Genomic DNA, 23,943 nt, shown 5'->3' on the forward strand with positions numbered 1-23,943 from the left:
TTACTCATATTTTCTTATCTCCTCCTCCCCTCCCCCCCCCCCCCCCCAAATCCCAAAGTGGCCCCCCGCTCCATACTGGGTCCTTGAAATTTCCACAAGTTAATCAAGCACAAGATTTTGATTCTCTCTAGTGTCAATCATTCATTGTCATCTAGGACAGACTGGTTTGCTGCCCTTGATCTCCAGGATGCCTACCGCCTGTAACTTGGTAGCATCCAGAGATTTGCAGTAGCAGGTCAACACTATTGATGCACAGTACTTCCCTTTGGCCTGTTGTCATTCCTGTGTGTATTCACCATGTTCCTGGTGGTGGTGGCAGTGGTCTGTTTGAGGAAGAGGGGAATTCACATCTTCCCATATTTGAACAATTAGATGGTGCAGGTAAATCCAAACAGCAGGCTCTCTACCATGTTCAAGTCATCATCCATTTATTTGATTTGTCTGGGCTTCATGCTGCATAAAGGCAAAACCAAATTAGGGCCATATTTTCTATGTGGGGACTACTTGCTTCTACAAGCTCGATGGTATTCCTCCTTCACTACAGGTTTCAGGCCATTCACCACCTGTGCATGTCCTTCAGATCACACCCCACCACGCAGTCCAGGTACATCTGAGACCACTGAGCCTTATGTGACCCAACATATGCTGGCTGTATGTGTGCTCCCTTCAAACTTGGCTAAAGCTAGTCTATCAACTGAACAGACACCTTTGGACAAGTTGATCAAAGTACTTCTAGTGTTCCTGTGTTCCCTGGAATGGTGGATGACTCAGGTGTGTTTGTGGTGGGGGGGGGAGGGTACACTTTCTCTCTCCCCCTTCCATTCAAGACAGTCATTAATCTCTTTCTGATTGGCTGCAAACCCACGCTTTATGGATGGAGCATGAAGTGACTCTTATCATGGTCATCGAACTCTGGGCAATTCACAGGGCTTGCCACATGATTCTCCCTTACATCAAAGGCTTGTCATTCTGGATACTACATGACAATACAACTGCAATGTACTACCTAAACTGACAGGGAGTGGCACAATCTGATTAGCTTTTTCAAGAAGCTATGGTTCTTTTGCATCAGGAAAGGCATTAGTCCCACTGTCACTCACTTACCTGGCTCCCAGATTTGGCTGCTTATCACCTCAACAGGAGATTCTGCCTGAATCACAAGTGATTCCCTCGAACAATGTTTTCAAGGCCATTTTCCAAATCTGGGTGTTCCAACAGTCCTCTTGTTCACAACAAAGGACAACCAGAAATGGCATCAATTTTGTTCTCAAGTGGACCTCAGTTCAAACTCCCTATACAATACCTTTCTTCTTAGATGGGGGACTGGATTTATATGACTGGATTCCTCCCCCATCCTACTCATGCCTGAGAATATACTCAAATAGAAAAAGGGTCATGCCAAGATTATTCTTATGTCAGGTTGGTCAAGACCATGCTAGTTCTCTAAACTTCTCAGCCTCTCAACTCTACCCTCATTCATGGATCTGCTATCCCAGCAACATGGACAGATGTTGCACCCAAATCCCAATAATATGCACTTCACAACTTGGATGTTGAGTGATTAGGTCAAGTGTGTGTGGGGGGGGGGGAAACTACTAAGTGGCAGTTCAAGAAATATTGCGTAATAGGCAGCAATCCACTAGCCCCACCAATTGTGGCTAAATGGAAGCATATTTTGCTATACAGTCCAATCTCCATGGAATACAATCACAGAGGCTAAGATTCAGGACATTCTGGAGTACCTGTTGCTCCTCAGGTCTTTTGCTAACCAACCTGAAGTTTCACTTAGCAGTGGTCTCAGCTATCCATCCCCCTATCCAGGTGATCGCTTCTCCTCTCCACCTTTGCCTCCCACCCCCATGATTTCTAGATAATTTTTAAGGGATTGTTTGGCTTTTTCCTCCTGTTAAAGATACAGGTCCTCTTTAGGACCTCCAATGTTGTGTTGGCTGTTTTGATGGGTTCTCCATTTGAGTTTTGGCCGCCTGTTCTTTGCCCATCTGTCAGACATCCGTCCAAATGACCATTATATTGGCCAGAAGAGTGGCAGGGCCTCCTTATGTGCTCTTCTCCCCCTCCTCCTCCCCCCCTCCCCCAAGGATAAAGTAGCTTTGAGGCCACATCCACAACTTTTTATCTGTAGTATTGACATTTCATTTAAACAAGACTATATACTTGCCAATCTTTTTTCTGACGCTGCATTCAATGAAGAACATCTGCATACTCTGGATGTAAGGTGGATATTGGTGGTCTATCTAGACAGGACCAAATACTTCAAGCTATTGCCTTGTTCTTTTTATTTCTTATGCTGACAGGATGAGAAGTCAAGCTGTCGCAGTGCATATAATCTCCAGGTGGATTACTACTTCCTATATTACAACTGCAGAAGGGGTAGTGAACAGTGCTCCACAGTGACTGTCGGCCCACTCTACAGAGCTCAAGCTACTTCAGCGACTTTTCTAAAGGATGTCCCTATTCCGGACATTTGTAGGACTGCTATGTGGTCCTTTGTGCACACCTTCACTCAGTCCGAACTATGCAGTTACAACTGCTTCAAGCTCTGATGCTAATTTTAGGAAAGCTATACTGGTTTCTCTATCTAAATAGACTCGGAGCCCCCTCCTATGGGTATTGTTTTAGTCACCGAAGTAGAATACATGTGTGCAACCTCCTCTTGAATGACAGTTTAGGATGAATAACTGGGTTTTTTTCTGTGTAAATCAGACCAACTGACTGTCTTTACCCCAGGATTTAAAAAAAACACCCTGGTGAAAAGGATTTCAGCCACCTCTGGCACAGATGAAGAATGTTCTGAACTGACAGGGTTAAGTTTTCATAAGACAATAACTATTGTGCCATGAAGCCATAGGTGCTGGAACTAGGGGTGCTGAGGGTGTAGCAGCACCCCCTGGTTTTGAAGTAGTTTCCATCATATACAGGGTTTAGTTTGGTTCAGTGGTTTTCAGCACCCCCACTCTAAAAATTGTTCCAGAACCTACGCATGAAGCTGAGTTGAGGGAGAGCTAGGTCATGTGAACTATAATAAGGCTGTAGTCTTTGTTGGTTAGAAACTGTGTGTGTGATGGAGGCGGTAACTCATATTGAGAAATGATGCAGCTATTTTTATCTAGGTTTGTCTTAAATGAGCTGGTGCAGACTGAGAAAGACTACGTCAAAGACTTGGGAATCGTGGTAGAGGTGAGTTAAAGTCCATTTAATATCTTTAAACTCTGGCTGTAATTGCTCAAATGGGCAAAAAGGATGTCCTACTAACTGGATACTGTGCTAAAAAGTGCCTAAAGGAAATGTTTTCAAATACTAAATTTAAAACCTACAATGAAGTGTGCAAAGGCTTATCTTGGCTGATTTGTTTCTCTTGGGTTGTGATCCAGAGATCCTTTCAGCTGTAGTATAGTCTTCCAGATAAATAGATTTTTCTTCTTGCACTTCTTGTAGTCTCCTGTTGCTATTAGACAGAGATCCTACCTGAAATTGGAACTGATTAATAATGGCACTCTCTTTATTTAGAGAAGGGCCCAAACCAAAATACCAATTTTTAGAGGTGTTCAAATCTGGAATCTTGATCCAATCTTTGTCTCAGGCCCATACGTAGCCGCTGAGTTTTGTTTGTAACACGCTTTGGGTTGAAAGGAACTATATTAAAGTTATTCTTTGTCCCACACTTTCAAGAGCGTCCATTAACTTTGGATGCTTCCAATTTTTGAGTGCACTATCAATACCTAGATACTGATGCCAGAGGTATTCAGCGGACACAACACTAGTTGCTCCAAGGTGAGGATCAAAAAACAAAGGCACTGAAAACAAGTGACCTCTTGGGAAATCTTTTTGCAAACTCATTAGTTCAGTGAATGCTTCCAAACAATTTAGTGGTGGCTTTCAAAGGCTTCCAAGCTTTTAAAACTCAAGAGTTCTCTTACTCAGATAGTTTACATTTGCCTCACACTTCACTGACATTTGTAATGCTACAGAGACTCAAATGGAATGCTCAGGAGTGAGAAATCCTATTTGTGACTAAATTTACTACATGGTTTTGTGCACCCAAGAAAAACCTCCCCCCCCCCCCCCTTAATGAAAAGAATCTTATCTGTGCAGAGTTAGCTTCTTGTACTTATCAGGGAACCCAAGAATTTTGGACAAACCACTTATGTAACTTTTCTAACTTGCCGCTTTAGTGACAGTACAATAGATTTGTACAAACCTTTGAGAAGTTGCAGAATAAATCCCTTTAGGTAGGTGTGTGTGTGTGTGTGTGTGTGTGTGTGTGTCTGGTTTTAAACTGCATAACATGTATTTTAAGTACCTGGCTTTCTTCTAAAGAGAGGATTCTACCAGTTATGGCATGTAACTTTGTGCTTGTCCTGAAAAACAAACATATAATTTATTATTCTTCAGCTGGGTTATTAGTTAATCACTGCTTTTTCATACTACAGGGCTTCATGAAGAGAATAGAAGAAAAAGGGGTTACTGAAGATATGAAAGGGAAAGACAAGATTGTATTTGGCAATATCCACCAGATTTATGACTGGCACAAGGAGTAAGTTGGATTTTTAAGTATCGTTGACAAGTTTACTTCAGCAAAGGAGAGAGAATTGGAAACCAGGGTGCCTGGGTTCTATACCTGGCTCGACTACCAAATTTACTTTGAATGGACTTTGTGCAAGTCATTGAGGTCCAAACTTGCAAGCTTTGGGCTCCAAATCAAAATGGCATGATTTTCAGAGGTACCCTCCGCTCCCCTGGACTTCAACAGGCACTAGCACTTCAGAAAACAGCTTTTTATTTTGCTTCTAAAATGTGGTCTTAATCTTGATGCTTGAGATTCCTGAAGTTGACAATTTGATGTCATTGGATGGTAGGCCTATAAAATAAGTGGGTTCAATTTTCACTCAGTCTGACTGGGTTTAATTTAGAGTTTTTGATACTTGGATTTGTGGATGCTCAGTACCTCTAAAAATCAGCCCGTGCGATGTGTCCCAGTAAAACAAAATTCAGACTGGAATGGTAAAAACAGGCTAAACTGGACATGGACCTGGAAGGAATGGTGCACGTATGTGAAAAGGGAAAACAGTAGGTGAAAAGCTCCATCAGTCCATGTTTTCTAGTCAAACGTAGAAGTTGGGTCAAACACAAAGTTTAGGAATTCCTCAGGGTGGTGGTACGTTGCTGGACACTAGCCCCCAGAAATCTGCCCAAGATTGCTTATTTCAAGTCCCAGAAATAGGTTTTTATTTACAATGTGAGCAACAACTTGCTTTTAACCTTGAACGTGACAGCCATTGCCACCTCCCCTTTTTAAATCCTACGAGAACAATAGTCTCATTGACTCTGAAGTGCATTTCAACTCTGGCATTCGTAAACATTTCAACAGCTACAGCTTGCTGCCACAGAGCTTGGCTTAGCTGAATTGAGTTTCAACAAACTATTTTAATTGCACATTGCAAGGTGCCTGATTAGAATATTGAATTCAGACATTTATTCATATGTTCTCCAGACCTTTCTAAATAAGGTCAGATTTCCTCTAGATCTTCTGTATTGTTAATGAAACTCCCATATAGAAGCAAACAGACTTAGATTTGTGTTAATGATTTCTTATCTATAGTTCTATTGACTTCTTCTAATGGAATTCTTGAAATGCATATCCCTGACCTGTGAGTCTGGCACAAGATAGCGTTAATGCTATCTACATCTTTTAACACCTGCACTCTTTATGTAGAGTTGGAGAAAGTATGTATAAACTCAAGTAAAATCAAAGTATAAATGGTTATAGGTCTCTTCGGCTATAGACCTCCATCTGGCTGAGTGTGTGCAGTGTCCTTGCTCCTCACCAGTTCTACTGTTGCTACTATTAATATTTTTATTACCATAGACCCTAGGGACACTAGTCACAGGCCAGGACCGCATTGTTTTACGCCTTCTCTTCGTGCTGCTGCTTTTGGTGTTTAACCACTTACACAATCTCTAGTTGTGATGATTCTCCTCTAGCTGAGGGCAGCGAAAGGGAGGGTTGACTATCAAACTCCTGACCCTTCTGCTTTTTAAAAACACTATATTAGTTGGAACTTGAACCTCCAAGACTTACCGGGTACCTCATTGAAATGTTTAGTTTCATGCACGGCTCTCTGAAGTGAATCTTCCTTTGCAGGCCCTGGACCTTGCCAGGACCTGTTTACTTCAGACAATGCTTCTCCCCATGCCAGGCATCTGCGGTTAAGATCCATGAAGGCATTCAAGCTGGAAATAGCTCAACATAAGAGAGCTGCTGGAGGTTCTACCTCCTTTGAAGGCTGTTAAAAACTATAAAGGTCTCTAGAAACCTAAAGCACCTAAACAAAGCTCATTTTTAGGCATCTAAATAAAATTCCTTAGAAGGGATTCAAGCTAGAGGTCTCCAAAGGTGCAGGTCAACGTAAATATTGGTTTGTCATATACTTACACACTGATAACTAACTACAGCTGGTCAAAAGTTTGTAGTCCAAATGTTTAGTGACTAAAAATAGCCTTAGAGAAAATCAGGGGCGGCTCTATGGTTTTTGCTGCCCCAAGCACAGCAGTCAGGTGGCTTTCGGCGGCGCGCCTGCAGGCGGTCCACTGGGCCACGCGGATTCAGCTGTATGCCTGCAGGAGGTTTGCTGGTGCCGCGCCTTTGGCGTCCCCACCGCCGAATTCACGGGACTGGCGGACCTCCCGCAGGCATGCCCCCAAAGGCAGCCTGACTGCAGCCCTCACAGGGACTGGCAGGCCGCGGCTTGCCACCCCAGGCATGTGCTTGCTGCACTGGTGCCTGGAACCGCCCCTGGACAAAATGAAGGTTTCTACAGAAGTTTTCAATGTGGTCAAAACTTTTCATGGTTCTTATCCAACTGACCTTTTTATTTCAATTTTCAGAAGCAGTTTTTGGTAAATGTTTTTTTTTTGGGGGGGTGGGGGGGTAAATAACTCCAAACTTCTGCAGAATGTCTCTTGGCATTTTTCAACCAGCTCTAATGAAAACCACAGAACAGAGTAAAAGTGAACACTTTAAAATCCAAGAACTGATTTCCCTTAAATTTCTGCCTTCTGCCCCCACCATCCCAATAATGTTTTGATAGGTGCATGTTGAACCTAAAGGAAAAAGCCACATTTCCCCCTCTTGTTCAGTTATTGTGGAATTCTCTAGGGGTGGGGAGGAGGTGTGGTGGGAATAGGAAGGGGAAACTATATTCTGAATTGCTTATCTTCTTTACTTTTAGTTTTTTCCTGGCTGAACTGGAAAAATGTCTCCAGGAACATGACCGTTTAGCACAGCTTTTTATCAAACATGTGAGTGTTTCTACGTTCTGATTTTCACTAACTTTTTCTCCAAAAAAGTCTTCCTTCTAAATTCAGTTTGACCATATTGATTTGCTATGCTCATGTATTAACATTTTTAATCCAGATATAAAATAAGGCTTACACTTTTGTTTCCTCAGCTACTGAATGGCTCAATTCCCTAAATCATAAAACCAGAGGCAGTGTGTGCCCCCCCTTCCCCCAATTTGCTACTTGGATTGGAGGGACTGAGCATGTATATAGCTCAGATACTCTGCTTACTTTCTCCAGACTGAGGGGAAAAGCTCTGTGAAGCTTGGAAGCTTGTCCCTTCCCCCATCAGAAGCTGGTCCAATAAGAGATGCATCACCTTCCTTGTGTCTTGTATCTTGGCACCAACAACCTGAACATATACATGTGACATTAAGATTTGAAAGCAATTTACTTATTTCCTGGCTAGGCATCTCTAGCTTTTTAAAAGCACAAAATGGAAGGGACTAAAACTTGAGCACATCTTGATGTACTCCATTATTAATTATTTTTTTCTTTTTTTGGCTGAAGTGCAGAGAGCAAAAACACATTTTTCCAAGAATATTTCTCATTTGATTATCGACACTGTATTTTTTTCCTGCAAGGAATACTTTGTATCATGCAAGACTGAAATAACATTGGCACGTAGCATGCAGTGTTCTCTGAAGATGTTTAAGAATAGTTTTAATCAATACATTTACAGTTTATCATTGGTTGCCATAATGTTTAAAACGGGGGTGGGCAAACTTTTTGGCCTGAGGGCCACATCTGGGAATAGAAATTGTATGGCGGGCCATGAATGCTCATAAAATTGGTGTTGGGGTGCGGGCTCTGGTTGTGGCCAGAAATGAGGAGTTCAGGGGGTGGGGAATGGGGTGTGTGGGGGTGTGTGTGTGAGGGCTCCATCTGGGGGTGTAGGCTCTGGGGTGGGTCTGGGGATGAGGGGGTTTGGAGGAGGGATGTAGGAGGGTGCTCTGGGCTGGGACTCAGTGGTTCAGAGGGTGGGAGGGGGGGATCAGGGCTGGGGCAGAGGGTTGGAGAGGCTCAAGGGTGCAGACTTCAGGCAGTGCTTACCTCAAGCTGTTCCCAGAAGCAGCAGCATGTCCCTTCTCTGGCTCCTCCACAGAGGCGCGGCCAGGTGGTTCTGCATGCTGCCCCAGCCACAGGCACCCCCCCTCCCTGCAACTCCCATTGGCTGCAGTTCCTGGCCAGTGGGAACTGCGAGGGCCGCACTTGGGGCAGGGGTAGTGTGCAGAGCAGAGCCCCCTGGCTGCCCTTATGCATCGGAGCCAGAGGGGGGCCATGCTGCTGCTTCCAGGAGCCACATGGAGCGGCCCCCGACCCTGCTCCCCGGCTGGAGCACTGGAGCAGGGCAAGGACCAGACCCTGCACCCCAGCAGGAGCTTGAGGGCCGGATTAAAAAGGCTGGCAGGCCGGACGTGGCCGGCAGGCTGAAGTTTGCCCACCCCAGCTTAAATAAGTGCATGTTGGTTTTTAACTTAAAGTATGTTGTCCAACTTCTTGGTGTTCAGTTACTTTTAAAAGAAGTAAAAACACTGGACCATACCCTTGGCTAGCATAAATCTTCTGTGGCACTATGCTGAATTACATGCAGTGAGGATCTGGCCCCTTGTTTAAAGCTTCCATCTGTCAAACATATGTAGCACTGTTGAACTCAGTGGGACCACTTGCCAAAGTAAAGCTACTCAAGTGCCTAAGTGTTTAGAGGATCAGGGCTGCATTGTGTAATATTCTGTGAGGAAGGAATATTGCCTTGATTGCTTTCATCAAGGAGAGACTCAGGGTCAGCTAGAACAGACCTGATTCCATTGCTTTGCACCTTTGAGTAAATGAGCATGCTCAAACAGCAGTTTTAGCATCTTTCCGCCACTCCAATCATTTAATAAAAATATAGTAGCTAATATCTTACTAGACTCCTGTGCATCTTGCCTTCACAGGAGAGGAGATTGCACATGTATGTGGTGTACTGTCAAAATAAACCACGATCAGAATACGTAGTAGCTGAATATGATGCATACTTTGAGGTAAGGTTGGCCACATTCACTGGGTACTATTGCTGCCTAAACCTATGATGTGAGATTAAAGGAGAATTACCCAAAAACCTATGGGTTTTGGCTGTTTGGCTAAAGTAAAGGATTTTGTGATACGATTTATTCTTGTATACAAGTATATTGTTTACTGTTTACAGTATCTTTCTACCAATTCCTTGAATATTTATATCAAATTCCCATTCTTCTATTACTTTCCAATTAATGGCTTGGCTATTGCATTCCGAAAGTGCAGTTCATTTTCCTCTCACTCTGTCTGAAATGGCCTTTGCCAGCTGTGATCTTTGCAGAGAATAGTCAAGACTTTGGGTGAGGTATATTTTGTTTGATAATTGGCTGACTACTGTTGTGTTTAGGGGGTTTTACAATTAATAATTCTGCCCCCTCCCTAGACTTTTATGTTCACTCCAGGAAGTCTTTGGGGCTATCCACACTTTATAATGCAAAACTTGAGTAACAAGGGGAAGGTGCTTCATTTCATTAAAGGGTATGTCGCCGCAACCTTTCATGCTCTTCGGGATTTCTTCATGGCCATCACCCAACTATAATGGGAAGAGCAGTCTCCAGAGCTCTAATTCCTGCTCTACCAGCTCAAAATTGAAAATGAATCCCAAATCTTTAGATTAGCTTCAGAGTATTTTGCCCAGTACGTGCCAAAAAGGGACACTTGCAGATTTTGAAAACCTTTTGGTTTTCTAAAATGTCCTCTTGCTCTGGCAGAAAATTACTCTTTAATCCTTTTTGTGTCACTTACCATGTCCAGTCTTTGCTAATAGAATAGCTATAAATGTATTCATGTGGTTTGTTGTAACTATATCTTAATATTGTGATGATTAATATTACTTTTTAGGAGGTACAACAAGAAATAAACCAACGGTTAACCCTCAGTGACTTCTTAATCAAACCTATTCAAAGAATAACCAAGTACCAGCTTCTCCTCAAGGTGAGTGGAAAGATGCAATTCAGGTTACGCTATGGATCATTTTCATCTTGCATTGGACTTTGACTTGAATCAGTCTGAATTTCATTGTAACTTATGAGGTTTGTCTCAAAATTTGACATTTCAAATTATCTTATGGGGTATGCTGTAACTAACCATCTCTTTAACTCAAGTGAAAAGTTAATGGAAGAGAAGCTCCATTATACGTTGGCCCCTACAATATTCGTTTGTCTATAGATAGACATCCAGTCAGCAGAGGGGCCCCAGTTAAGACATCTCTGAGAACAGAGTTTGGTAGCTGATGATGGTTACCATGTATGTTGGTCTTTGTTCTTTGAGACACTTCAGTTGCTTTACCAAATCTTGCTAGAATAATCAAAGATTTAGGGATGTTCTGCATGAGTTGCATTGAAATTGGAGCTGATCAAAGCTTTGAGGTTTCTCATTTAAAAAAAAGGCTTAATTGAAAATGAGGTTTTTTTTAAAAAAAAAAAAATCAAATCTCATTTTGATAAATTTTGTGTGGGGGGGGGGGGTGAACAACTTGCGGGGAAGCTAAACTTTTAATTTTTCATTTCATGATTGTTGGAAAATGCCCACTAACTTTTTTCCACCCCTAGAAAATAAAACTAGCAAAAGGTGGAAAACAGTCACTGAAGGAAATAGTTCATTTTCCCCTTACACATACTTTCTTAATTTTTTCAAATTTTCCTATGGGGTATAAGTTATTTTCTGACCAGAAAATTTCAAATGAGGATTTTTCCCATGGAAATGCCCACCAGAAGCATTCCTGTTTTCTGGCCAGCTCTAAATGGAATAAACAGATCTAGAAATATCACCAGCACAGACTAGTTCTGAATGAAGGCAAATGCTTTTAACAGATGTGTACCGAGCTTCTGCACGTTGATATCCTGGGCCCTAGAATGAGAAATGGATAGATCCAAATTTTCAGTGTCTACTTTGGGAGTCCAACTTAGACACACATGATTTTTCAAGGATTCTGTGCACCCACAGCACTTGACTTCTTCCACAACTCTAGCTGCTCATCTCTTAAAATTTAACCCGAGGTGTCTAATTTTAGTTGCCCAATGTGAATCACTTCTGAAATTTGGGCCATAATATATAAAGGTACTGGTGGCTTTTATTTAAGCTACTTAACATCTCAAACTGACTACCATCAGCCCACACTTTGGTAACTGTACTAGTTACAAATGCAATTACTTTTTTGCCTATAAGATTTCAAAAGGGAAAAAAAGGTATCTTCAAGTGTGTGGACTTGTGACTTAAGAGGGGACTGAGTCAACATTCTGTTCTGTCCTGTCCTGCTTTGTGAATTTCAGCAAGTCATTCAACCTTTTGTGCTTGTTTCCCCATCTATAAAATGGGTAGGATATTTTCCCTACCTCACAAGCATGTTTTGAAAACTAATTCATTTATATTAAGTTTCTCAGATTCTCAAAGTGCTGTCTAAGTACATCTTTCATTTTCTGTGGAGTTACATCCTGTTGCTCGTTGGCGGATTTTTTTTTTAACTAGGTAATGGGTATCTTTCCTAAAACATCTTCATGAGAACTGTCTTGCTTTCTTTAGGACTTCCTGAGATACAGTGAGAAAGCTGGGCTGGAATGCTCTGATATAGAGGTATACTTTCATATCCTAGACTCTATTGCTTTATCTAGCTATTGCTGAATAATTCAGTGGAATTTTGTAGAGAGAAAGCAAATTGCCAATAGAATATTGGAGATGAGCAAAGAAACAATTGCTTATTTCATGTTTCATTTAAGTTAATTTATTTTCTCTTCTCGATTAAACTACATGTAGTTGGGGCCCATGCCTGCATGCCAGATCTTCCATTGACATTAGTGAAACACCAAGATCGGGGGTGGGCAAATGTTTTGGATCGAGGGCCACATCTGGGTGGAGAAATTGTATGCAGGGCTATGAATGTAGGGCTGGGGGAGGGGGTGCAGGGTGCAGCAGGGGGCTGGGGGTGCAGAGTGCAGGCTCCAGCCTGGCGCCTCTTACCTCGAGCGTCTCCAGGGTGACAATGGTGCACAGTGGGGCTAAGGCAGGCTCCCTGCCTGCCCTGGCCCCACACGGCTTCCGAAAGTGGCCAGCATGTGTCTCAGTGGCTCCTGGGGGTGAGGTGAGGCAGGCAGCTTTGCAGTGTGATGCCCTTGCCTGTGGGTACCACCCCCAAAGCTCCCATTGGCTGCAGTTCCCCATTCCTGGCCAATGGGAGCTGCAGGGGGCGGTCTGTCTTAGCCCCACTGCGCCACAGGGCTGGCAATCCCATGCCAGATTGAAAGCCTTCACAGGATGGATCTGGCCTGCAGGCCATAGTTTGCCCTCCCTTGACCTAGAAGCACCAGAATCATGCCTTTATAACTTCTAAAAACAAGCATGCCTCATTCGTTTTTCATTTGATTGGTGGCGCCTGTGTGTTTAATTTTTCCTTAGAGTGCTCTGGCCTTCTCATAATTAATGTATTGTTTGTATTTAACAGAAAGCAGTTGAATTAATGTGCCTTGTACCAAAACGTTGCAATGATATGATGAACCTGGGCCGTCTTCAGGGCTTTGAGGTATGTATCGGTCATGCTCATACAGCAGTTTGCTTAAAAAGCAGTGCTCAAGGGGCTATGAGCATCTTTTTCAATTACTATCTCCACAGATTGTCCATCAGCCTCTTTAACCAGAATTCTGTTCTCTTAACTGTGAGCTATATTCCTCTGAGATTCAGGGAGAGGGGTGGGACAAATGTGTACCTGTAGTTCTAAAAATGGAACAATCCTGTACAGGCATCAAAATCTGATGCCTGTTACTGCTTTTCAAAGCTTGAATTGCAGACTTATTTGCTCTGCCAGAACGAGTGGCCTCAGTAGGAGTCCTCTGCTGCTTAGCATGATAACCCAAAACCTTGAGTGAGGTAGCTTGACATGAGGGTGTGAGCAGCTTCAGAAAGGGCTCTTAAATGATCTACCGAGTTGACCAATTCAACACAGGAATTGTCTGTCCTGGTAAAATGCCTAAACTCCAAAATTAGGCCCAGCATGTCTTAATTTTTGGGCTACTATTTATAATGGGAATCTAGTTGGAAACAGGTATAAAAACATTCCATTAGAGATGTGGAATTTTCTGTCTTGGAAACACAGTTGGTGACAATGAGAATAAAGAACAGCCGTGTTTGCCTTCCTTGACAAGAGTTCACTCCGAGTACTAAGACTTGTGTTAAGTCCAGAGGCATTCTGCCTTTGAGAATTCAGTGCTCCTTGGACACCCCAGAACATGTGAACACCAGCAGATCAGCCCTTGGGCTGTGTGATTTTGTTCTTATCCATATGTGTGTTTAAGTTGGCAATTTTTCTATTTCTCAGGGCAAGCTGACTGCTCAAGGAAAGCTGCTGCAGCAGGATACGTTCTATGTAACTGAGCAGGATTCTGGAGGGCTGTCTCGGCCAAAGGAGCGCAGGGTCTTCCTCTTTGAGCAAATAGTCATCTTTAGTGAACTTCTTAGGAAAGGCTCTTTAACACCAGGCTACATGTTTAAGAGAAGTATAAAGGTAAGAAATGCAAAAGTCCTATTTTGATAAGCGTTTGCTACTTAACCATGACTCTTCTATGCTCTGGACTGACTTTTAGGCATACCAGTCCTCAAGTGCCATATATAGACCTTAGTCTGCAGAGTGTTCCCACTAATTTTCAGTAATATGGACCAAGGATAGTATAAGGACAACAACTGTAAATTTGCCCCTGCACAATTCAGTAGCTGACTTTAAAGATATGCAGCAAAGGGTGGGTCTGAACAGTTAACATCTGTTGCCTGGAGCTTTGCATGAATAAGGGCAGGCCTTCACTACAGGGGTGGGGTCGATTTAAGATATGCAAGTTCAGTTACACGAATAGCGTAGCTGAATTCGACGTATCGGAGCCGACTTACCCCGCTGTGAGGACGGCGGCAAAATAGACCTCCATGGCTCCCGTGGACGGCGCTTACTCCCACTTCCGCTGGTGGAGTAAGAGCGTCGATTCGGGGATCGATTGTCGCATCCCGATGAGACACGATAATTCGATCCCCGAGAGAGTGATTTCTACCCGCCGATTCAGGTGGGTAGTGTAGACCTAGCCTAAGAATTGGGTCTATTGAAGAACTAATGATAGCAGCAGAAGGGGCTTGCTAATTTTCTCTCCACTAGGAGTGGAGGAGGGGAAACTGAACCAAAATGATCTTGGACCCCAATTCAGAACTTAAGCACATGCTTAACTCTAATAGGGATGCTTTCCTGAATCGGGGGCCTTAATCTTTGGTATTACTTTATTAGCCTACTTAGTGTTGCAAGAGAGACTATTCAAGGTGGAAATATTTGTAAGAACACAAAAACCAATAACACTAAACTGTAAATCTCAAGAACAGTTGTAAATCCTGATGTCTTTAAATCCATTTAATTTTAAAATCACTTCCTACCTTCCCCCTTCCAATGGGGAGTAAAAGGGGGGAGAAAGACACCAAGTGACAAGAATTAACCCCCGCCTCTAGATTAAAAAATAGGGAAGTTGACTTCTCAATAGCTGATTCTAGAAAATGTAGGTTCTCTGCAAAGAACAATTCTTGCGTTGTATGTTGAAGATATTTTTTTCTATATATCTACCAATGCCAAAAGAAGCAGATTTGGCCTAGGGCTATCTGATAGCTTCCAGTTAAACTGCACTTCAGGGCATGCCTTTGGTACATTGTTAGCTTGGGCAAAAATGGAGTTATAGCTCCAACCAAATTACTGTTCACGCACAGCTCTCCAATTTGAGTTAGTGATGCTTTAAGCTTCAACTAGCCAGCCCATCAGGGGAGTAAATTGAAGCTTGAGTGCTACTCAGATTCAAGTGAGGCTGTAGCTGGCTGTTTTTTGATTAGATGCTGGTGTGTTCTAACACTCTGCTAATACAATTACTCTGTCGCTTGAGGTGGTTTTGTGGTTTGATCACCACTTTTGCCGATTGGCTGGCAGCTGGCAACACTGCCTAGACCCTACCTGGGCTTTTCCTGTCCACATAGGTAATCCACCTCCCCAGGAAGCAGTAGCTGGGTCAACAGACAAATTCTTACGTCAACCAAATGCTGTCTGCGCTGGGGATTAGGTGACATAGCTCCATCTCTCAGGGGTGTGGATTTTCCACACCCCTGACATGTAGCTACTCAATGTAAATTCCCAGTGTGGAGCAGCCCTCACTTGAGCTAGCCTAGATCGAGCAGCATAAATTCAAGCTAACTGTTGTAGTGAAGACATGCCCTTAAAATGATGTGGAGTGTGATGTTCTTCTGCTTGCTGCGGTGGTGGTGGGTTTCTTTTTAAACTGAGTTAATTTGCAGAATTTCTTCCCCATTCAGTTGATAGGCAGTTCTTATGTACTTGGGGAACTGAAAATGAGACGACATCACTTTGAGCTCGTTCACACATGTTGTACATGGATGCTCAACACCTCTCTGATATGCATATTGGAAATACATTAGCTGGATGGTGCACCGTCCATCCCCTCCCTCCTTCATTTTGTGGGATGTAAAGTAAAACAGCAGTGGGCCTGCTTGCAAGAATGGCTAAAGCTGACCGATCAGAAGTTGGGGAGGGGGAGTTGTTTTTAATCATTCATGCATGTTCACATCCTGTTTCACAGACACTTGAAATGTTTAACAGGCCCAGTGGTATCCTGGATGAAGGACGCAATCCTGCAATCACTCACTTGCATGCTTATCTTAAACATGCAAGTAGTCACAATGAAGTCAAAGATAGGCACATAAAGTGTTTGCAGGATCATAGCCTAATGGAGTCATTGCACAGCAAGTGACTTAAGTGGTTGAATAATCAGAGGAAAAATATCACTGGATCATCAGTGGAGAATTATTCCTTTTAGTATATCTCTGTACACAGTCCAATTTTAAGTGACTAATGGCTGAGTTCCCATTACTCCCCTCGGGAGAGAAATTGATGTAAACATTGCTGTCAACTCTTGTATTAGAGCAGTGGTTCCCAAACTTTAACAACCCATGAACCCTTTTCACTAAAATGTCAAGTCTTGTGAACCCCCTCCTAAAAATGAATATTTCCAGGGATTTTCTCCTTTACTTGAGTATAAATTTATAAAAGCAGTGATCTTGAAAATATAAAATTTGTTTTTATGACATGCTTATTACACGCTATTATTTATTACTTATCATTCCAGTATTTATTACATTATGAAAACAGCAACACTTCCAAGATCTCACTTTCATAGCTTGTATCACTTTGAATAAGCTTGTTATAAGACAAAGCTCCTATGTTTCAACAAGGAGTATGAGATGTGAAGCAGCATGAAGGTATTTAAGAAGCCAATTCAAGAGTTCCTCCTACACAAGCATTCAGGTCTTGAGCAGTCCAGGCAAACAACGCACGTTACAACAGAGTTTAAACTTGTTCTTCATAATTTTAGAAACAATACTAGCTACCTATTTAATTTTAAAAACAGCAAAATATATCCACCTCCCTTTCCATTTCTTATAAGGAGTCTTGAAGTTTAAATCTCCTCCGTGCGATAGATAAGCTTGCTTTGATCTGCTTAGCTCTTGGAAGTCCAGGGGCTCCAGGCTGCTGGCCCCGTGCTGCCCAGGGTCCCTACGGACAGCTCTGTCCACCATTAGGGAATTTTTTCCTCAGAGAACCCCCTGTAACATTTCACAAACCCCAGTTTGGGAACCACTGTATTAGAGGGATGGTAGGATTTTTGGGTTTCGACTCTTAGGAGGAATTTTTATTAATGTCACTTTCAGGTTCTGCTTATTTTTGACCCATCAGCCATGATCACATTACTTTTTCAAAGGAAGTTGTAACTCAAGACAATGCAGATGGATGTTGAGAGATCTTGGATAGCTATTGAGTCATGAGACTTAAACCTGAAAAATCTGCCTATAGAATGCTAGACCTTCACTAGACTGTAGGATGCTAGACCTTCATTAGACATTATCTGGAACTTCAAGCACATTGGCATTTTGTTCTCCTGATTATAATCAAATGATGATTTTAAGCTAATTTTGTTCAGGAAATTAGTACAGTCATTTATCTTTGAATGCTGCTGAGCCTTCTCCAATGTAACCCATGCTTCTTTGGGCTTCTTGCAGATGAACTATCTAATCATTGAAGAAATAGTGGATGATGATCCCTGTAAATTTGCTCTTATGAGCCGGGAAACTTCAGAACGAGTCATTTTACAGGCTGCCAATCCTGAAATTCAGCAAGCTTGGATACAGGACATCAATCAGGTTCTGGACACACAGAGAGACTTCCTAAATGGTACGTAGTCTATCTCTGGACAGTGTCTTCTGCATTAACCAGAATCTACAATGTTCAAATGTTGTCTTCTGCTGAAAAACACTGATCACCTTCAGGTTCATAAGGAAAAATCTCAAACAGAAAGCTTAATCCAGGCTGCCCATCTTTAAGTAGTTGTTGGCCCAAGGCCAGGCCACATCCTCTGAGAGTCACATATAGAGGGATCCTTAATATATTGATCTTCCCTTTTTTCTTGCAGAGGAAAGACTCATGTGCTTGTATAGTACCACCGCATGCAGTGATCTCTCTACCTAGTTCAGGGACTGCATTGTGATGGGGAGAATCTAGGTGACCAGTGTAGGGGAATGGGGGAAAGCATCTAATGCCACCATAATCCTCAGACCTTTTAAATTGTCCAGAAAAGTTTATACAGTTCCATGCTGTGTTAATGGTTCCATGGAATTCTTGGCTGGCCCAGGAACAACTGTGGCTAGTAGGGTCTGACTCTGGCAGCACTTGACTTCCTGCTAAAGTATATGGTTGGTACAGTGCGTTAATCAGGTTCAGAGGCAGGTTTTATCCCAGGGAGCCAAATCTCTCTCTCCTCTCCTCCCCCCACCCCACCCCCAGCAGCACACTGCTGGGACATATCATCTGTGGTGAAAGCCTCACAAAACTTCCTTGCTTTTTCAAGGTCATGTGTCCTGATGCCTGTTAACTGCACTCAACATTGTAAATATAGTAGCACTCAGAGGCCATAATCAGAATCCACTCACTCCAGAATGGTAGCCTGGCCTTCAGCTTGCACCCCTAATATGGAGAGGCTGTCAGGCTCTGAAACAAGAGCTTAGAATAGTGTCCACTCAAAGGTGTTTGTAAAACCACAATTTGCCTCAGAAATCTGAATGTCCTAAACATTTGATGCTGTGCTCCTGGGAGAGTGCAGAGCATTGCATGCATCTGGCACCTGAAGGGTTTGGTTAGCTGAATTGTCTAATCTCTACTTCTATATGGGTCTGGTTCCCCTTTTGGACTGCAGCCACTCCAAAGGTCAGCTCACCATCAATTCAGTCAAACTAATGCAGAGAGCGGGTGCAGAAACTGGTCGGTCTCTCTCTCAAATGTAAAGTGTGTGCAGAGGAAAGGAAGATATCTGAGACTTATTTTTGGAATTAAATTATTCCTTAGTTATTGAATCCTTTCTCCCCTCCCCTATTTTTAGTAAAAATGCTGGAGTCAGTGTCTATCCCTTGTGAGGTTTTTTCATCTCCTCAGTGTTAGGAGGGATGCTTCTGTTGTGATTTCTTGATTGGATTAATTTGATCTGTGACACTTTCTTGCATTTTCTCATTGCTGAATTAGTCTCTCTGCATTCCATTTAGTTTACAGTCTGACCAATGTGTACAGAGTACTGATTCTCTGTTAATGATCTGTCCAGAGCCATTGAAGCTGCATGACACACAAACACCAAATCCATACACTTAAGGATTTCTAGTCTTTGATCCTGGTGACTCTTCCCCTCTTCCCTCTTCTGAATAATTGCAGTCCGTATAGAAAGATTTGCAAGCTCAAAGTCTGCCCCTAAACTTTGACCAGCTCACAGTGATACCTGGTGCCTAATTCTACTATGTGGGGCTCTAGATACAAGTTGTCAGAGGACCTCTTATCAGCTCCTGTAGGCTGATCAACTCTTCAAGTGGAAAAGACCCTATTTGGGGGGAGGGGTGATGAAGTCAGAAGAAAAAGGGTGCCCTCTTCCCTTCTGAAGGGAGAAGGGGAATGAAAAACAGGGATACTTTACAATGAAAGAGGCTGAGAAAACTGCAACCTCTTTACATTTCTCCAGTTCCACTTCTCAACCTCCAAACTACCTCTAACCTGACAGGTTCCCCACCTACACCTTCATTTATCGTTGACTCCTATCCTCAAACCTGCCAACCCAACCTTTCTCCCCACCACCTCAGAAAACCCCATTCTCCTCTGCTCCACACCAGCTCAAATATACACCCCTATTTCCTACCCTTTCCTTTCAAATCTCTCCACAGCCAAACACTTTCTCCTACTCCCAGACTCACTATTTTGGGTTTCTTATAATCTTGGTACAGGGCATCTTCTGGAGATGAATGACCAACTGAGGTTAACATTCTGATGCCATCAACACCAATTGCCTAGTTAATAGCTTCCAGGAACTGCCCTACACCAAAATAGTTATAGACGATCTACAAATCCTGCACTTTGGCAGGGGGTGAGACTAGATGACCCTTGCAGTCACTTCTAATTCTGTGGTTCTACACAAAGATGTAACCAGGTCCAGAGTAAACTACATTTGGTGATAATTTGGTAGCCATGGTTTCTTGTCTATACAAGTGGGTTATGTGAGTAGGTGGTTTTCTGAGTATAACGGGGGCCAGTAACTCTTAGCGGCCTGGGTGTCAAGTACTTGAATAAATACACACTACATACTTAGGTTTTGTCATTTGTACCTATAAGGGAACATTGAATCATTCTGATATATGTGCTGCTTGAAATAAAATGTGAACGTGTTTTTCTGTTGAAGGGTTAAGTTTTCAGCATGCTGTAGCATTAGACAAGCAACTCCATCATAGCAGTAAGAGGAGCCTTGTGTTGAATCATTATATACTGTACTGTGAGGTGGTCTCAAGATATCGAAATGTAAATGTGCTCTTCCATTTATGATGCAGTTGAGTATCCCTTGGGCTTACTTTGAAAGCAATATCCATTTATTGAAATGACCTCATGCAAGTCATGTACTGCACATCAGGTTACACTGTGTCACAAGCAGCGGTACACCTAATTCTCTTCCTCTCCTGCAGCACTACAGTCGCCCATAGAGTATCAACGCAAAGAGAGTACCTCTGCAGTAATGAGGCCACAAGCTAGTAGGGTGTCTCAGCCCAACAGCAGACCTTATTCTTCTGTTCCAGTAGGGTCTGAGAAGCCTTCAAAGGCTACAAGCCGTAACCCATCTCTGCCACCCCTGAAGATATCTACCTCCAATGGCAGTGCAGGGTATGAACACCACCAGCCTGGGGACAAATACGAACAAAGCAAGGTACTTTATCTCCGCTCATCATTATACTCAAGCCTAGCTTTCTTTGTATCCTGGAATATCCATGAAATTATGAACTAATCAGGTCAGTAGAAACCAGCTTGCCAAACCAGTGGCACAACAGAATAGGTGGTTTAAAGCTCAAAGATGTGTAGAACTTAAAACACTTACAAACAACTGTAAGCAAACTTAAGACTCATGAAAGTGGAGTTTTCACAACCCTGGTGACTGAATTTCCCTGTTTACAGCACAGGCAGCTGCCATGAAACCTTCCATCTCAATCTTAGAACAATATGCCCAGCACCCTGACTTGGAGATCAGCTCTGTGCTGTCCTCTCTGAGGCTGAGTGCCAGGTGTGGAGATAGGGTTTTCTCTTTGATGTTTACTATTGCAAACAGAGCTGAGACCATGAACTCAGTTCACATAGGCCACCAAATCGCCACTGATTCAAATGCAGCCTTGACAGGGACCGAAAGCTGTTGTTGCAAGTCCAATTACTGTGTAATGTGTACCTGCCATTGTGTGTTGATTTCCTATTCAGACATCAGCTTTCACTGCTCTTTTCCCCACATCCTGGTATACAATTGTTTTGCTACAATAAAATGCAAATAAGTCTTTTTTTAGAACTCCTAGAACAACATTCCCATTGAACCAAATGCGAATTATGATATGAAACAGGACTTTGGCTTTAATTCCCAGGGTATTTGGATTACTAGATAACTTCAAACTCTTAATTATAGATTTTTCTTCTGATGTAAATTTAGTTATTTAAGGATTTTTAACACCACCACCACCCTTTCTTTACTAGTCTGAAAACTTTGTCCTGGCTGCTCCTAAAAGAGGTAACTCACCTATTCCCCAGCAACACACACTTTCTAACAATTTCTGTTGTCCCCTTCACAGAGTGACTTGGGAGGGTGCAATGGGACCTCTTCCATGGTGGTAATCAAAGATTACTATGCACTGAAGGAGAATGAGATCTGCGTGAATCAGGGCGAGGTGGTTCAAATCCTTGCCATCAACCAGCAAAATATGTTCCTGGTGTACCAGCCTGCGAACGACCACTCCCCAGCTGCTGAAGGATGGATTCCAGGCAATATCTTGGCTCCCCTCACTAAATCCACTACAGATAATAGCGACGGAAGCATCAAGTAAGTGCCATGTTGGCTTCCCTGGGAGCAGTGTGTGGATTTTTGAGGAAAAACAAAAAAAATGGTAGGGAATTCCTGCTGATTTTTTTTATCTACAGTGCCATTGGAACAAACTTTGAATACTCAATCCACAGCATGGGGCATCCATGTTGGATAGTTCGGGTTTTGGTTATTTTTGTTTGTGGTTTTTTGTTTATACTTTGTAAAGAATTTAAAACCATAGGCAGTTTAAAGGCATGTTTTACGTTGATCCATTTTACACCAACATGGACCTGATTGGACTGGACTTGTATTTATGTTGTATTAAGTTACTAATATATATATTGGTTATAACAGCTTCTAGCAAAAAATCAGGCCTTGTGATGGACTTAGGCCTGCTTCTCAAGGAGGAGAGATTTTTGTTGTCTATGGCAATTTCTTTGTACAGCTTGTATCTTTTATTTTGACATTTTTCTGTTCACGGTAACTTTTGTAAAATATTTTTTGTTGGCAAGACCCCCTTCTAAGTACATTCCTGTATAAAGTATTTTGCACTATTTAAAGAAACCCATATTGATGAAGTCAGGTTGTGCAATATAATGGATAGTCGCAATGTTCATCATTGTACCTGTAATGTAACTAATAATTTTAAATGTACTATTTTAAATATGTAAAATAAATTTTCACCATGAGCATGTTTTAATGAGGTTAAAAAGGACTAGTTTGACCCTTTTGTTTTTTTGTTACAATGTTTTGTTGCTTATTTAACAAATGTGTGAATATTTTTTTCTGATTTTTTTAGAAATTTGTCAATCTGAAATGACTAAATGCAAGAGAGTGGTTTTTTGGTATTAAATGCAGAAGGTACAACCCTGTTTAGTAATACCTGTTTTCTTTTAATATCTAAAATTTATTAGCATGATGGATGCTAAATCTTCTCACATGAGTGCCTCAAGGTGTAGATTTGAAGTGGGGGGGGGGGGGGGCGAAGCCTTTTTAAAAAAAATTCTGCTCAGTGTTAGGTGTCACGTGATATTGGGTTTACCTGTATTGATCCTGTAGAACAATGCTCCTGGTCAAAACATGTATGAAATATATACTCAAGCTAAGGAATTATTTAGCATCTCTCCAGTAGCTAGAGACTTGATGGCATTCTTCTCCAGCACTGGTGTGGAATTGGGTGCTGTTATATTTGTCTTGTCAACAGCATTAGATTTCCCAATAAATAATGTCAAATCGAAGCTTCCAGTGCAGTCATACTCTGCAATGATTTCTGCAAAGAAACTAAACCAAAACTGTAGTGAATGAAGCACATGTTGCACCTTTTTTCTTCCTTTTTGAGATTTATATCTCACAAATATTCTCTTCATACTCTAGAAAAAATAGTTGCTTGCCTGAACACTCTAATGTGTGTCCTATAAAACAAACACATGGCCAACTGTGGGTGTGGTCTACAGCTCTCTCATGTTACCATGTAGTATGGGATTTAAAAGTGGGGTGGAATGACTTAGTCTGACTAGTCTGTCTATAAATCACGCTAAAGCAATAACGGTACAGTGTTCACACCCTACTCTGTTTGATCTGGTGATAGTTCAGCCAGTTGGAGGTAAGGGGAGAGAAACCTATCAACCCACCACTGACTAATCCCTATCTTCACAGAAAACTTAAACTTGAATTCTGTGAGTTCTGCAGTGTTTGGATAACTCCACATTGCTTTGCATATCCAATTTGAATCTCACCTAGAGGTGCCAAAATATCACATGCAAGAATATTGTCCTAAGATTTTTCAGCCAAATTTTACAGATGTGAGCAGTTTATATAATGATGCTCCTTTCTGGTGCCCAATGTGAATGCCCATAACTAGTTCTCAAAGACACAGTGCAGGTGACCTTGTTTGTGTTGCTGTAGTGTGGACACTCTAAAACTGGTTGTGGATATAGTTTCAGTTAACATAAACCAGTTTAGTCTTGTGCTGGTGTGTACAGCTGTTAGAGGTCTATCGTTTTAATCTTGATGTGACCTACTGTACCATTCTAATCGGATGCTAAAGCATAATGAACACAAGCACTTTAGAATTGGAATACAGAATGTCTACTGTTTC

At 42.2% G+C, this 23,943-nt stretch overlaps 1 protein-coding gene across 11 annotated transcripts in view; it reads left to right on the forward strand.

The window, feature by feature from the left end:
* The window catches only part of KALRN (kalirin RhoGEF kinase), a 739,094-nt gene that overhangs the window by 668,047 nt on the left and 47,104 nt on the right, over nucleotides 1–23,943 (forward strand). For 8 of the 11 annotated variants that reach the window (XM_034786193.1, XM_034786192.1, XM_034786195.1 and 5 more), the window contains 11 exons: nucleotides 3,132–3,198; nucleotides 4,452–4,555; nucleotides 7,251–7,320; nucleotides 9,297–9,383; nucleotides 10,258–10,350; nucleotides 11,938–11,988; nucleotides 12,854–12,931; nucleotides 13,724–13,909; nucleotides 17,491–17,662; nucleotides 20,476–20,714; nucleotides 21,616–22,717. In XM_034786193.1, coding sequence (XP_034642084.1) covers nucleotides 3,132–3,198; nucleotides 4,452–4,555; nucleotides 7,251–7,320; nucleotides 9,297–9,383; nucleotides 10,258–10,350; nucleotides 11,938–11,988; nucleotides 12,854–12,931; nucleotides 13,724–13,909; nucleotides 17,491–17,662; nucleotides 20,476–20,714; nucleotides 21,616–21,867 — 1,399 coding nt within the window. In that variant the 3' untranslated portion in view covers nucleotides 21,868–22,717. Of the gene's footprint in view, nucleotides 1–3,131; nucleotides 3,199–4,451; nucleotides 4,556–7,250; nucleotides 7,321–9,296; nucleotides 9,384–10,257; nucleotides 10,351–11,937; nucleotides 11,989–12,853; nucleotides 12,932–13,723; nucleotides 13,910–17,490; nucleotides 17,663–20,475; nucleotides 20,715–21,615; nucleotides 22,718–23,943 lie in introns of those variants that run through there. The other 3 variants (XM_034786199.1, XM_034786203.1, XM_034786196.1) reach the window with 3 other exon arrangements.

This window comes from Trachemys scripta, chromosome 11, assembly GCF_013100865.1.
Source record: "Trachemys scripta elegans isolate TJP31775 chromosome 11, CAS_Tse_1.0, whole genome shotgun sequence".
NCBI lineage: Eukaryota > Metazoa > Chordata > Testudines > Emydidae > Trachemys > Trachemys scripta.